The sequence below is a fragment of the Haliotis rubra genome, unplaced genomic scaffold (assembly GCF_003918875.1).
Source record: "Haliotis rubra isolate DU_JTF1 unplaced genomic scaffold, ASM391887v1 Scf442, whole genome shotgun sequence".
NCBI classification, from domain to species: Eukaryota; Metazoa; Mollusca; class Gastropoda; order Lepetellida; family Haliotidae; genus Haliotis; species Haliotis rubra.
In genome coordinates, this window is record NW_025767127.1 from 900,495 (window position 1) to 914,781 (window position 14,287).

Sequence of the window (14,287 nt, forward strand, 5' to 3'; positions counted from 1 at the left end):
TCTACCCGTGTACACCAGGGGAACCCTGCATTGCCAGGCTACTCCCACGTGTCTGGGACCAGGGGTCAGACTAGCACCGACCTGGGCTTTGGCCCGATGCACGGAGCAGATCCCCGGCGCTGTAAGCTCAGGTCTCGGCCTGATGTCTATCAATGCGAGGCCAAGAGGCTGTTGAGTGTGACGGAGCTACCGATCACCTCGGCGCGACCCGAGGTCTACCCGTGTACACCAGGGGAACACTGCATTATCAGGCTACTCCCAGGTGTTTTGGGATCAGGGGGTCGAACTCGAACTGCTGACCCGAGCATTTATATATATATTTATATATATATGTAGGTATTTATATAGGCGCTATAGGCTATGTTTGACTATATGATCAGCTTTTGGAGACAGTACTGGGGTAACCCTGATTTATCAGGATACTCCTACATGTCGGGATAGGGTTCGATCTAGAACCGCCAAGCTTCGCGGATGCTCTGAACGCCGTGAGTAGCACCGACTCAGGCTTCGCACTGATAGAGCTTATGATTACCCGCCCCAGTAGTTCAGGTCTCGCCTGATGTCTGCTCGATGCCTTGACCAAGAAGCTATTGGATACTTTGAACCTTACAATGATTAGGTTCGATCCCTGAGGCAAGTGTGAGATAGAATCGGGCTGTGTTGCATCAGGTGTTGTCCACGTCGAATACCCGAACGGTTGGAGTTGGCCTCCTGGAGGGAAGCCTGCTTCCAGCAAGGCATCGGGACAAGGCCTCATACTCTATCGTCAGTCTGCCGTTCTTTCCCCTTAACAGCTCAATGCTGTATGCTCCATTCGGTGCATCTCTCAGCTCTGCTGAGGGGCTGGTGGAAAGGGGAAAAGCCGCCAGTGCTTTCAACCAAATGATGAGTGCGGTTATGGGCCTATGTGCCAGCCGGCGGTCTGTTTTCTGGAGGAATACAGAAGTCTGTCAAACTTCTTGTTATTCCCTCAGGTGCCCAGGCACCGGCAAACGTTATGCTGCCGACTGCAGGGGTTTACTGCATTCTGCCACAAACCCTGGTAGAAGTGTGACACACGCCAGTGTCGGCTTCCTGGGAGACGGCGAAAATACTCCGTGCCAAGATCCAGTCTCTGCTGGGCAAGGCAACCATCAAGGTGGTGTCCAATGGTCAGGAAAATGTGGGGTTTGACTCCATTTATTTCCTTGTTGCCATTGAGAACGGAATGTTCAGACCCATTCTCATCTGAGAGCTGAACAAGTTAATAGAGGTACTGTCCTTCAAGATGGAGACACCGCGCTCAAGACGGGGGATTGGCGCACGTCAATCGAACTCGAGGTCGCGATACCTCATTGTTCCAATGCACCCTGATTTCAAGATTTACCTTCGCCGGTTCTTCTTCAACAGGACGTGCTACCAGTTTCATGTGCTCCCCTTAGGCTACATTACGGCGCCAAGGGTGTTCACCAAATTGAGGTTTATTACAGCCCAGATAGCCAGATCGCAGCTAGTGCGGTGTTGTCACCCGATACCTAGGTGACTGGCTCATCGGGTTTTAGAATAACAGTTGAGTCTGGGAACCTCACGATCAGTGTTGGTCACTCTTTTCGAAAATGGGCGAATTGTCATTTTCATGCAGTCAGATGGACAGATGTCAGAAGCGTCTCTCGAGGGGCTCCCCTGGAACACCGTCGCTCTCTCAGTCCAGCCAGATACATCCCTCCGGGTTGGGGCGATGTTCTGGGCTTGACCTCGCGGTCTCTTGACGACGAAGTCACAACCTGCACATTAATGTGCTGGAATTGACAGTAGTCAGGTTGGTGTTCGATCCCGCACGCCGGGATTCGAATTACTTTTTCGCCAGACATTCTCACTCTGAACGGGGCACCACACCCGAATCCTCGGATTCTCTGGGTGGCTTGGCCTCTGTCGGGTCTAACCCCCAGACTCGCGGAATTCCTGCAGCCGTTGCAGACACAATTCTGGCTTCGAGGCGGGATTCGACACCCGTTCAGTGTGTTGATAGGTGGGGAGCTGGTGTGCAGATAGGGGGATTTCATAATCCCTATTCTGCGGATTTAGTTCGGATATTGGAGTTACTATAACCTCGTTTTGGTTGAGAGCCTTATGACCTCCACCATTCCCGGGTACTCCATGGCTATTTCCACGTTTCACACCTCGTTCGATGGTGCTCTGCCTAGGCAGCATCCTCTCGCACATCGCGTCGTAGCTTGCATGAACAGGGTTCGACCGGCCTCGGGCGGCAACCCAGCCCACCTACAAATGGTCAATTATTCTCAACTGGCTGTCTGGCCCTGACTTTTCAAGTATATCGTCTCTTCACTTCACTTGTTGACGTGGAAGACGGCTTAACTTGTGGTGGTGAGCTCTGGTAGAAGGGTCGGGTACATCCATGCGATACCCACTAACCCGACACTGACAGTATTTTATACTGATCATGTCAGTATTTGCCTCCCGGATACCTACCACTCTCGATATTGCTTTCCACGTAACTGCTCATATCGAACTTCCATCCCTTACCCAACCTTCCACACCAGGGACCGATCTTTCGATTGCTCACCCGTTGGAGTGACTATAACGAATGAACGAAAGGGATCCGTACGGGTACCCATGTGTTCTGTTTGGTGGCTGGAAGACTGGGGAGTCTGCTTGCAAGCGGACTTAATCTCGTTGGCTTGTTTCCATAATTGTTCGGTTACAATGCTAAGGTTTACCTTCCCCTGGGGGGTTGAAGGCAGACTGGGTAGGGCAGATGCCGCTTTGTTGGCAATACACAGTGGCACTGCTCAATGAAGAGATTGGTTCTGTCACTCTTTGGAGCCGGCAGAAAGCCTTTATTCGCCATTACCGACTTGACACGCATTCTGAGGATCGTGCTCGGTTCGGTCTTTCGGTTCTCTCCAGTGGAGAGTGTCCTGCCACCCTGATCAAGTTAGTAACTGGTCTTTGGTATCAGTTCTGTGTTCAATGTTGATATGGTTCATATCACTACATCGTATAAGCCTTACCACCCTTTCGGGTTGAGTCGGGTTTGGGTGTACATACGTCCCTTACGTCCTCTTCACTTAAAGGCAAGAGAGGGCGGGACGGTTTTGAAAGCTATAACCAGTCATATGCTATTAACCCATCTTGCGACGGAATTGGGTTCGAACCCCCTACGGGTCACTGTTTGGTATGCCTCTCTTCGAGCCTCATGTCACGTGACCAGGTTAGTGTAATAGTGAGCCAACACATGTTCGGCTACACTTTTCGCTATTCAGGGGATTTTTGTATGCTAACAGTTTTTTCCCTCTTCACGAGACTTCAGTATTTGGGAGTTTGTGTTAATCAGCACTTTGGGTGATGGTGGTTACACTTACCCTCCTCACGCCGAGAGCGTTTGGTGGGGGTGTCTTATCCTGCTTTTCACTACTCGTACAATGCATGGTGTTTGTACTCGTTCGATATCCTCAGAAAGTTTTTAGCGAGGCTAATAAGTTCTCTGGGTTTTATCGAGGTCCCGGCAAGCCCTCTTCCAAACAGGAGGTGCATTCGAGCATTAGTTTGCAGTACTTATTAGCTCGACTCCTGGGTTATTAGGCGTTTTTTACGCTTTCCCTACCCTTATACCTATCGCCACGCTTCTCTGGTTCGGGCTATTAAGGTTGGGAGTTGTCTGTGCATGTCCCCATACATTCCTTTCCATTGTAATGGTTTGGGGTGGGGGTTTTATGTCATAATTGATTTGAGCCAATTGACGTTTAAGCTTGGGTTCTCTATTTCCCGCCCTAGCCATGCCCCCGCCTGATTGACATCAGCGGTCAGGTGGCTTTCGGTTAGTGTGTTTTTTCTATTTCTGTATCAGTTGTAGATTTCACTCCACCACGGGTTTAGTTGTTGCCAGACAGAATGCCACTCCCATCTCAAATATCTTTGGTAGTCTGTCTTCTGCTTTATATGTACCCCAAGGAGGACTTCTTCTGAAAAGAATTTTACAAACCTGTAAAGGTTATAAATTCTTTGAAGAAAGTCCTCTTTTGGGTAATCTGGCCACCCGCCTCCCCTCATTCTGTCTGATACGTTCAGCATGAAAAGTGAGGTACCAGGTAGACGGTGAGAGTTACCTGCTCTTGGCTGTAGGGGGTCCGGTGGGGCCCTGTAGAGGTGGTCTCACAAGACAAAACGAGTTTTTTGTTTTGTAAATATTTTATTGAAAAATATAGTTACAACTGTCGTAGGATTTAAGATGGACATTTTAATGCTTATATGTACCCCAAGGAGGACTTTCTTCAAAGAATTCATAACCTCTACAGGTTTGTATAAATTTTGCATGCCTACATTCTATCCACTGATTGAACCTTCAATAAATTTGGGATACACTCTACAAATAGGGCTGCACCTGTCATGTTTGGGCTATGAGCATTTTTTGGATGTGTTGCAGTGAGTTTGGCAAAATGGCCGTCAGCCTGCTGGACCTCTGCTACAAGGACTCCACTAACCAGGCCTTCCAGGCACTCAACAAGACGCTACAGGACTTCAACGACAAGACGGTGGTGGAGATTGCCAGGATGGGTAAAAACAAGTGGTTCATCGCCCATCCTTGTTGCCAGAAGTGGCTTTCACGCCGCTGGTATGGGAACCTGCACATCCGAGAGTTGGACTGGGGACAGCCCACACTACCAGACTGGCTCAAGGTAACGTGGCAGACGGCAGCTAACTGCCTGGTAACATTCATGATACTTAGGAGGGAAATGATTCTGGAGACATTTAATTGGCAGTTCCCTGCCCTTTAACCCTTTGTTTTCAACAATATAACAAACATTGGTTAAACATCTATAAGTTTTCACTTTAAACCTTCAACGCTTTTCACAACTTGTACATATAACTGGTGTAACAGTGTTCACTCTGAAGGCCCAGAAGGATTCTCTTGGACAGTATTCCAGCCACTTTCTGGAGCTACTTCCAGGCAGGGGATAAGCAAAGTACAGTGTACCTGTTAGGTTAAATATGAAATACCTGTATCATTAGGAAGATGTATTTTAGTTTATCTTCTTCACCCTGAAACCACAGGTAGCGAAGCAATGATAGGTGTTTAGTGGCCTATATCTGTGTTATAATCATCTTAAGGTCAAGTAGTATACAATCCATGTCTGGCAACTCTTGTGAGAGACAGCTTGAGGTGGAGATTCTAGAAACCTGATTTTTAACCCAGTGTCAGCTTGTTTCCATATATGGAGATGGTGTTGTTCCAGATCTACCTGTGCGTGTTCCTCGTCCTCCCCATGTATGTGTGGGTCTACTTCGAACCGGACGAGAAAGGAAAACAGAAGTTTGAAACAGGTACAATCCTTTGATTATTTCCCATATGATAGTTGATAAAATGTTTGATATAACAAGTTTCATGTGATTGGCTGTCTGATGCAGTTCTTACATAAGCAGTGTAAGGCTATTTTTTAATGTTTCCATACATTATCCAAAGATATCTATTTAATTCGTTTAAAAATGTTTGATGATTGGGTAGATATGTGACAGAATTCTTATTTGTTCCATCAGATGCTGTTGTTACAAAAGGTGTGATTGGTTGAATGTGGGATTGGTGAAACGATTGTTTTGATTGGTTCAGTGTGATAATGTAACAAATATTTTGATTAATTTGGTTTGATGTTGTTCTGGTTTGTTAAATGTGATGATCATGCCACACATATTTCGTGTTTGGCGAGATGATTTGATCATTTCAGTGTGATGATGTCAGATGCATTCTGATTGATTCTGGTATATTGTCACAAACATTTTAATTGGTCGAATGTGTTGCTGCAGATGACGATGAAGAGGAGGTGGAGATTGCTGAGGACACTATGCTGTTGCGGCCGACGTCCATGGACTTGGAGACCAAGAGGGTGGGTTGAGAAACATGTCAGTGACAGTTACAAATACGGCTGAGATGACTCTGAGACAGTGCATCACAATTCCACAGCCTTTATAGCAAGTGTACTGACCCAAGGCCTCATTGAACAGTACCACTTGAGGGATCATTCTTGGATACATAACGTTTGTGACGCCATTCAGGATACAAGATTAGGATGTATGAAGTGTTGAAGTCAGGAGCAACAGTTGTAGTGGGTATAGGAGTCTAGGTACAGGAGTCAAGGTCAGGGTCACAGGAGTCTAGGTACAGGAGTCAAGGTCAGGGTCACAGGAGTCTAGGTACAGGAGTCAAGGTCCAGCATCACAGGGGTCAGGGTCATAGGAGTCTAGGTCACAGGAGTCAAGGTCAGGGGTCACAGGAGTCTAGGTCACAGGAGTCAGGGTCATAGGAGTCCTGGGTCACAAGAGTCAAAGGTCAGGGGTCACAGGAGTCAAGGTCAGGGTCACAGGTGTCTAGGTACAGGAGTCAAGGTCAGCGTCACAGGGGTCAGGGTCATAGGAGTCTAGGTCACAGGAGTCAAGGTCAGGGTCACAGGAGTCTAGGTCACAGGAGTCAAGGTCAGGGTCACAGGAGTCTAGGTCACAAGAGTCAAGGTCAGGGTCACAGGAGTCTAGGTCACAGGAGTCAAGGTCAGGGTCATAGGAGTCTAGGTCACAAGAGTCAAGGTCAGGGTCACAGGAGTCAAGGTCAGGGTCACAGGTGTCTAGGTACAGGAGTCAAGGTCAAGGTCACAGGGGTCAGGGTCATAGGAGTCTAGGTCACAGGAGTCAAGGTCAGGGTCACAGGAGTCTAGGTACAGGAGTCAAGGTCAGGGTCATAGGAGTCTAGGTCACAAGAGTCAAGGTCAGGGTCACAGGAGTCCTCTAAGAAGCATGATAAATGCAGTGTGCAAACAGAATACATTGTGATGATGGTTGCATGTTGTTTTCAGAAAAAGTCTGTTGTGAGACAGAAGCTACACAGCCTGATCGCTCGGGGGAACATGGGGATAAAGCTGCCACTATGGAAACAGATCTTCTATCTGTGGAGTGCTCCCATCACTAAGTTCTGGATCAACCAGGTTAGTACCACCAAAGTCGACATCCACTGATAGTTGCAGAGTTGCCTTCATTAGCTTTTAAGGTTCTTCTGATGTGAGTTGAGTTGAGCTCAGATTGTTCATCTGTCCTTTGAATCAGCTTTTTGCATTTACCCAATGGGGAAACCGTTGATCAGTATTCCTACATATGTGCTTCACCTGAGTAGTAAGTTACATCTAGGACCACCTGAGGGGATTCAGTTTAGTTCAGTTTTCTATACACCCACCCATACACCTCCCTTTCATCCATGCACTCGTTCATCCGCCCATCCATCCATCCATCCAACAAATCATCTACCCCCTCATCAACTCCACCAGCCAGCCACCCACTCTGTCTATCATCCACCCATCCATCCATCCATCCAACGAATCATCTACCCCCCCATCAACTCCACCAGCCAGCCACCCACTCTCTCGTTCATCCGCCCACCCATCCTGTTGCTCACTCATCCATCCGTCCTAGTTACACACCCACCCACATATCCATCATCTCTCCACCACATCCACGCCCTAATTCTGCCGCTCACTCATCCATCCATTGTAGTCACACCCGCCCACATATCCACCCATACTCTCACACTTCCATCCATCCATGGTGAGACACACCGCCCACATATCCACCCATACTCTCACACTTCCATCCATCCATGGTAGACACACCCGCCCACATATCCACCCATACTCTCACACTTCCATCCATCCATGGTAGACACACCCCCGCCAGCCCCCCACATATCCACCCATACTGACCTACACACTTCCATCCATCCATGGTAGACACACCCGCCCACCCATATCCACCCATACTCTCACACTTCCATCCATCCACCCACCTATGCAGTGACCTACTCAGGCACCCATCCAGCCACCCACTCACAGTGTCAGTGTTCTGTTCCAGCTGTTCTATGTGTTCTTCCTGGTGCTGTTCAGTGTGGCTGTGTTGTGGCCCTCCTGTGGGAACGTCTACCTCAACAGCGTTGTCTTCGTCTGGACCGTCATCATCTGGGCAGAACTTGTCAGAGCTACTCTCGTCAAGAAAGTGGTCAGTTCTCTTTGAAACTTCATGTCAGGATTTGATTGTAGACATTCAATGTGAGTCAGTTACACTTGATTTGGCTATAAGAATCAGTTCATTACATAGATTCACAAACGAGCATGATGTTCACAATGTCTTTGTACTCCATAGGTATTCCAGGCCTAGATTTTCGAAGTTCTTTTAGAGCTAAGGTAGTCGTAAGTTAATGTTAATGTATGGCACTTACAACCATCTTAACACTAGGAGAGCTTCAAAAATCTAGGTCCAGGTTACCACTAGTGTCCAGCGATCTGGTCCCAAGTTACTCGGACTAGTCGGATAAAGAGTTGTCATGTTCCTATAGTGGCTAGTCAGATGTACATTTACACAGAGACAAGTTGGATATATGCTAAGCAGCAAAAGAAACGTCAGTTTGGAATTTTCCTTTGCAGAAACGGATAACTGTAAACTCATTTAATGTTTTGATTGTATATATTTTTTCTTATCCTGACTCATGTTTATTTGCTTGTCTTCTTCTTCTGGCGCGAACCCTAGTGGAACACTTGTATCTCCTAATTGAAGCTCCCTTCAATAAAAATCACTCATTAGTACTCACCCTGAGTTATCTCCCTTTCCGTAAGGCGGGAAGGAGGGGCCACCCAAGCCCATGTGCCTCACTCTCCTTCTTAAGCCCAGTGAGCTGGGCGTGAGAGCACCTGTGTCTCCCAACACATATATCCTTTATTTAAATCTAGTTTAGTTCCTCTTATAATGTTAGTATAGAGGTAGTGCTAGTATATTTATTCAATTTGCATTGATTATTAATTGTGTTTCTGCTGTTTATTCACGCTTTGCATTGATTGTTCAGTAGGCTACATTAATGAAAATTTGCACAGATTATAAACCACGTTACTCTGATACCGATCCTCATTTAAAATGCCCTAGTTGCATTACTCCATGTTCCTTTGATTCTCGTTTGTAAATTGTGTAGCAATTTACCTATCTCTCTGCCTTTGACAATATTTATGTTCCGTTTACAGACGGAAGGCAGATAAATCTCGTAAACAGATTTCAAACATGGCTAAAAGATCGCGAAATTAATGTTTTTATGTCAACTGTTGACTGAGGACTCGTCACCCGACTGGTGGCATGCCCTGAGTTTCCCTCGAGGAGGATAAGCGTGCGGACGCGAGTCCGCTATGTCCAAGAAGCGACCTGCATCTCAAGAGCTGCCATCGTCTCAGTCCAAGACGAGGAAACCAGCCATATCATCTCAGACTTCATGCACTCTAAGATCTACACCATCATATAAAGGGAAGTCAACTAAATGTAATAAATTTGCCTCTGATATCTTACCAGTTACAGAATTAGCATTATATGATGATGATATGCCTATTATCATTCCAGAAGTTCGGCGTCACAAGAAACGGCCCGCTTCTGCGACTGTCACCTCAGCGCAGGACGGAACACACAACCGAGATGCAGACGCTATCACCAATACATTTATCTGAGGGTCCTGGCCACCTCTGCAGAGAGACATCCCTCATCAACGCAGAACGCCCCAGATGACTTGATCAACCACATTATGAGAGAATGATGGAAGACCGCCACGGCCCCAAAGCCCACCCCATACTAAGTCATACAGGGCCCCAGAGCTCCGCCTTCTTTGACTTCAAGCCAGTAGGGCCCCCTGAGCCCATAGACGGCAGCCTCGCGACCTCCCTGCCCGGAGTGAGCTCTTTGCATAAGGTATCCCAGGCAGCGCCCGGGAAGGAGCTAGAGTCTGACCCTTTTGCAAGAGGCTTCAAGGGGAGAAGGAGTGCTTCGCCTAGCACGCACCTTGTCATGTGTACGGGGCGCTCGCAAAGCAAGCACTCATATGTCGGAGCCTTGCACTGACTCCAGACATTCGCGCAAGACAAGGCTAAGTGGTTCTACAACGCTTACAAGACGCTCGCGCAGCAGCCCTCAACGCGTTCGAGAAGCCTAGAGCGCCGGGCGGCCATCACCGCTCGCAGAGCCCACAGTCTCCAGCGAAGGATGTCTTCCAAGATCTGCATACACTAGCTACTCGCCAGTCCGTTCTCCTCAGTCCTCACATAGATCTTCTTACAGATCGAGGTCTCCGACATACTTGACCATACGATCAGAGGAAGACGATGGTATCATTTTCTCAGAGGCTGAGATAAGGTATTGATGGTAAATGAATTACAACTGGCCTCTCCCTCCAAGAACGCAGGATACAGCCCAAACTTACCTGATGAAAGATGATGACGTAGATCATATCACCATACCTCCTGTGGATCCTATCGCAGCCGTTCTCCTGCTAAACTGATACAACTTTCTCCAAATCTACTAAATCCCATCTTCCTCACTTACCCATCTTCAATGCCAAGCATTTTTATGACATAATATGGAGCCTTTTTCAAGACTCGGGAGATTGATGAAAACTTCAAGATTATCAGTGATTCCAAGTCCAGAAGTTATAGGATTGACGATCGCAAGATGGCTCCAGTTAGATACCATTGCCAGAAGAATGTTCTTCGGACTTAATAGATCTAGGACTATTAAGCGAAACTCTCATCACCAAGTTCAAGAACTCTAACGGATGAGGGAGGACAGGATGATCTATTCAGCTCTACTTATGCAGAAGAAAGATCAACAATTCCTTACAGACCATCTTTCAGCTCTTACTGAAACTACTACCATGGCACGCCGGCAAGGATTACTAGCCTCATGCTCTTGAATAATCAATTCACAGAGCCCCTGTACACAGCTCCATGGTCTTCACCTTTACTGTTGGTGGCAACATTAACAAGGTCTCCAAGGAAGTATCTAAAGATTCTAGAGAAGTACTCATGATTAGATCTATGGATACGCTAGCCAACGCCTTCAAACATTCAGCACAGAGGTACTCGGTAAGGCTAAATTCTCAGGGCTGCTAGAGAGCACGGATAAGAAATTAGCGCCCGCTAATAATCCTAAGGATTCTTTTCGCCGCCTCTACAACAAGTTCAGAGGAGGATCAGCTAGAGGCAGATCATCCAGAGGTGCCCGTGGATTTAAACGATGAAAGTCAGGTTCGAATCCACTGGAGTCTTCCACCCCCAGTCAGCCCCAGTACAACCATCTCAAGTGGGTGGACGACTACAACTTCACTGGGAAAACTGGGAAATACTTCAAGACCCCGTGATGTATCCAACATCCTTCGACACGGATATCGCCTACAACTCTCAAGGCCAAGCCACCGCTCATAACAGTCAACGCTCATCTGGCATTACTACCATGTTAAGAGAAACAGTACAGTCTCTACTAAACAAACAGGCCTTAGAAGCCCTCGCATCAGCAAAACATCATACCAGGTTTCTACATTCCCAGTCTTCCTAGTGCCGTAAAAAGAATCCAAAGAGAAGCATCGCTCCATTTTACAACATGAGCACATTCAACAGAGAATTTCTATGCAAACCACCAGCCGCTTCGCAGATGATACATTTGCATTCAACTTCCTGCCATCTAATTAATCCACTAGATTACATGGTAAGTATAGATCTGCAGGACGATAATTCACATTCCATTCATCCCAGTTCAAGGAAATATCTGAGATTCATGCTAGACGGGCATACACTCACCAATGGAAAGTACTTCCCTTCGAATCACTTCGCCCCATGGATATTCACAAGAATAACCAGTGTTTATGGTCCTTATATCTACATCGGCCAAGGCTCATGGAGTGCATTTTACCTAGACGACGACGGCATACAGGTGGGATCCACATCCACAGCGCCTCAGACTACAGCTGGAATTTCTATAATCAAGCTACTAACGCAGTTAGGGCTGGTTAGTAAATCTACTCTCAAGTCGGACCTAGAGCCCACGCAAGATCTGCAGTAGCTCTAGGTATATGATTCCTATAGCTCAGAACCGTATGATAGTCCCGGAGGACAGATGGATCAAGATACAAATAACTGATCCTCTCAAGTCTACTCGCTACTCACTCACGACAGTGGCAGAGTCTACTGGGACTACTTTCACATCGGCTCAAGACTTGACACTCAGAGGCAGGTCTCCAATTTCATGCACCATTACAAGTCCCTCATCAATGCCCATCTCGAGTGGACTCTCTACCGCTCAGTCTACCAGATTACGCCAAACCACATCTACCTGGTGGACCAAGAGATTGAATGTCTGGCGCAGGGCGCCTCCTTACTAGAGCCGGAATCGAAACACATCTTTACGGATGCGCCACTAAAAGGTTGGGGAACCCACCTTTCCGCAGGATACAGCCAGGCCTATGGAGCATTCAAGAGAGCTTTTATGTCACATAAATCTGCTAGAGATGCAAGCAGCCATAAACGCTATAGATCACTGGAGCAACTCTATTACAGAACGCTTCAGTTAATGATTCATACAGACAACTCCACAGTGGCGCTTCTATGTGAACAAACAAGGGTCAACAAGATCACTGAATCTACTCTCACTGATGTTTCAAACTGTTCGACTAGCTCGACAGTCTAAACATATCGACAAAGCCTGCCACATTCCAGGAGCAAAGAAATGTTAGCAGACACTCTATCTCGCCACACCAAACCATCGTACGATAGAATGGATGCTCCACTACAGATATTCAATCAGATAATCATGGAAATAGGATCTCCTCTGATAGATCTATTTGCCACCGGGATTCAACAATCAACTGACAACCTTCGTGATCGCCAGTGCCAGACCCACTAGCATGGGCAACGGACGATTTCAAGCATATCGTGGAGGGACTAAACGCCAGACGCTTTCCCCCGCCTCGCGCTGATCCCACAAGTCTGCTAAAAATCAGTCAAACTAAGAGCCTCGATCTCATTTTGGTCTCTCACTTTACTGGCCAGCTTAGAACGCGGGTTTCCAGGACCTCATACTTAAGAATCGATAACCAGTACTTCAGCTCCCACTGCTCTCCAATCTACTGATACATCCGCACACCAAACAAGTGCACAAAACACCAGAAGCATTCACTTCACGCAGGATTGTATCAAGGCGGTTTGAATAAGAGAGGTTATTCCAACAGAGCGCTACGGTCACGCTTTGCACTACGTGAACTCCACTCGTGAATTTATAATGACATGATAAATGGCTCAGATTTGTCAATTATGCGGCTAAGAATGGATTTTCAGCCAGATTTGCTACACATCCTCAAGTGGCAGATTTCTTATGTTTCCACCAAACTAAGAATCTCAAAGGATCTACACTGTCCACTTATCTTGCAGCCATAAGCTCAGTCATTACTATGAGAACGGGCGCCAAACTGACCAAAACACCGAGTTACTCGGGCTTTGCTAATGCCTTCCGGATTGGAGAGATCAGAACGGAAGTTTCAAGCTGCCAGCCTGGGATCTAAATGTGATACTTCAACACCTCACAAGTGAGGCTTACATTAACTGCTTGTTATCAAGGGCCATATGAATCATTGACCCACAAACCTTATTCCTGCTAGCTAGCCACTGGCCGCCAGAATGTCGGAAATTCACGCTTTGACTATGAGAGAACACGATTTGATGATATTCATAACATCGCCATCTGGGACTTCTGGCATGGGATTTTATAGCTTAAAAATCAACTACCAGGTCAAATCCAGACAGGTTGCTGTTCCATGTCCCAGCTCTTCATCCATACTTGGGTCAAGAGGATACGATGGACTTATCACTTTGCCCTGTACTGCACTGAAAAATATATCTCCAAAGATCCAAGCAAAGTAGAGGGAAATTCAAAAGATTGTTTATCCCTATATCTACCGCTTTCACAGACAGAAGTGTCACAAGACTACCATTTCTATTTGGATCAGAACTGTCATACTCAAGAGCCTACAAGGCAGCTGGACTGAACCTCCAAGTGCTGCTAATCCCCACGAAATTAGAGCACTAGCCTCAACTTTGGCTTTACATGGAAATTGTTCTGTGAATACCATTATGGAGGGATGTTTTGGAGGTCCCGAGATGGTGTTTGCAAACCATTATCTGAGAGATATCACCACCAAGGACGTCTGAGGTATCCTCCATTTCGGGGTCCCATGGTCCTCAGCTCAACAGTTGACAGTTCCACGTTAGAAGATAAGTCTATCTTGCTGATTTTATACTTATCTGATAACAGTACTAATAGCTTTATGCTATCTATATATATATTTGCTTAAGTTAACATATTATCTTAAGCTCAGTACTATGATTCTATATCATAATATATATATACTTACAACTCTTTACGAGTTTTACTATTATATATATGTTCAGCTTAAGTTATTCCT

The 14,287-nt window shown here is 46.6% G+C and overlaps 1 protein-coding gene across 1 annotated transcript in view; it reads left to right on the forward strand.

The window, feature by feature from the left end:
• The window catches only part of LOC124289469 (transient receptor potential cation channel subfamily M member-like 2), a 47,846-nt gene that overhangs the window by 21,019 nt on the left and 12,540 nt on the right, over nucleotides 1–14,287 (forward strand). The window contains exons 14-18 of the mRNA XM_046726085.1: nucleotides 4,424–4,676; nucleotides 5,235–5,322; nucleotides 5,800–5,879; nucleotides 6,840–6,968; nucleotides 7,885–8,028. Coding sequence (XP_046582041.1) covers nucleotides 4,424–4,676; nucleotides 5,235–5,322; nucleotides 5,800–5,879; nucleotides 6,840–6,968; nucleotides 7,885–8,028 — 694 coding nt within the window. The remainder of the gene's footprint in view (nucleotides 1–4,423; nucleotides 4,677–5,234; nucleotides 5,323–5,799; nucleotides 5,880–6,839; nucleotides 6,969–7,884; nucleotides 8,029–14,287) is intronic.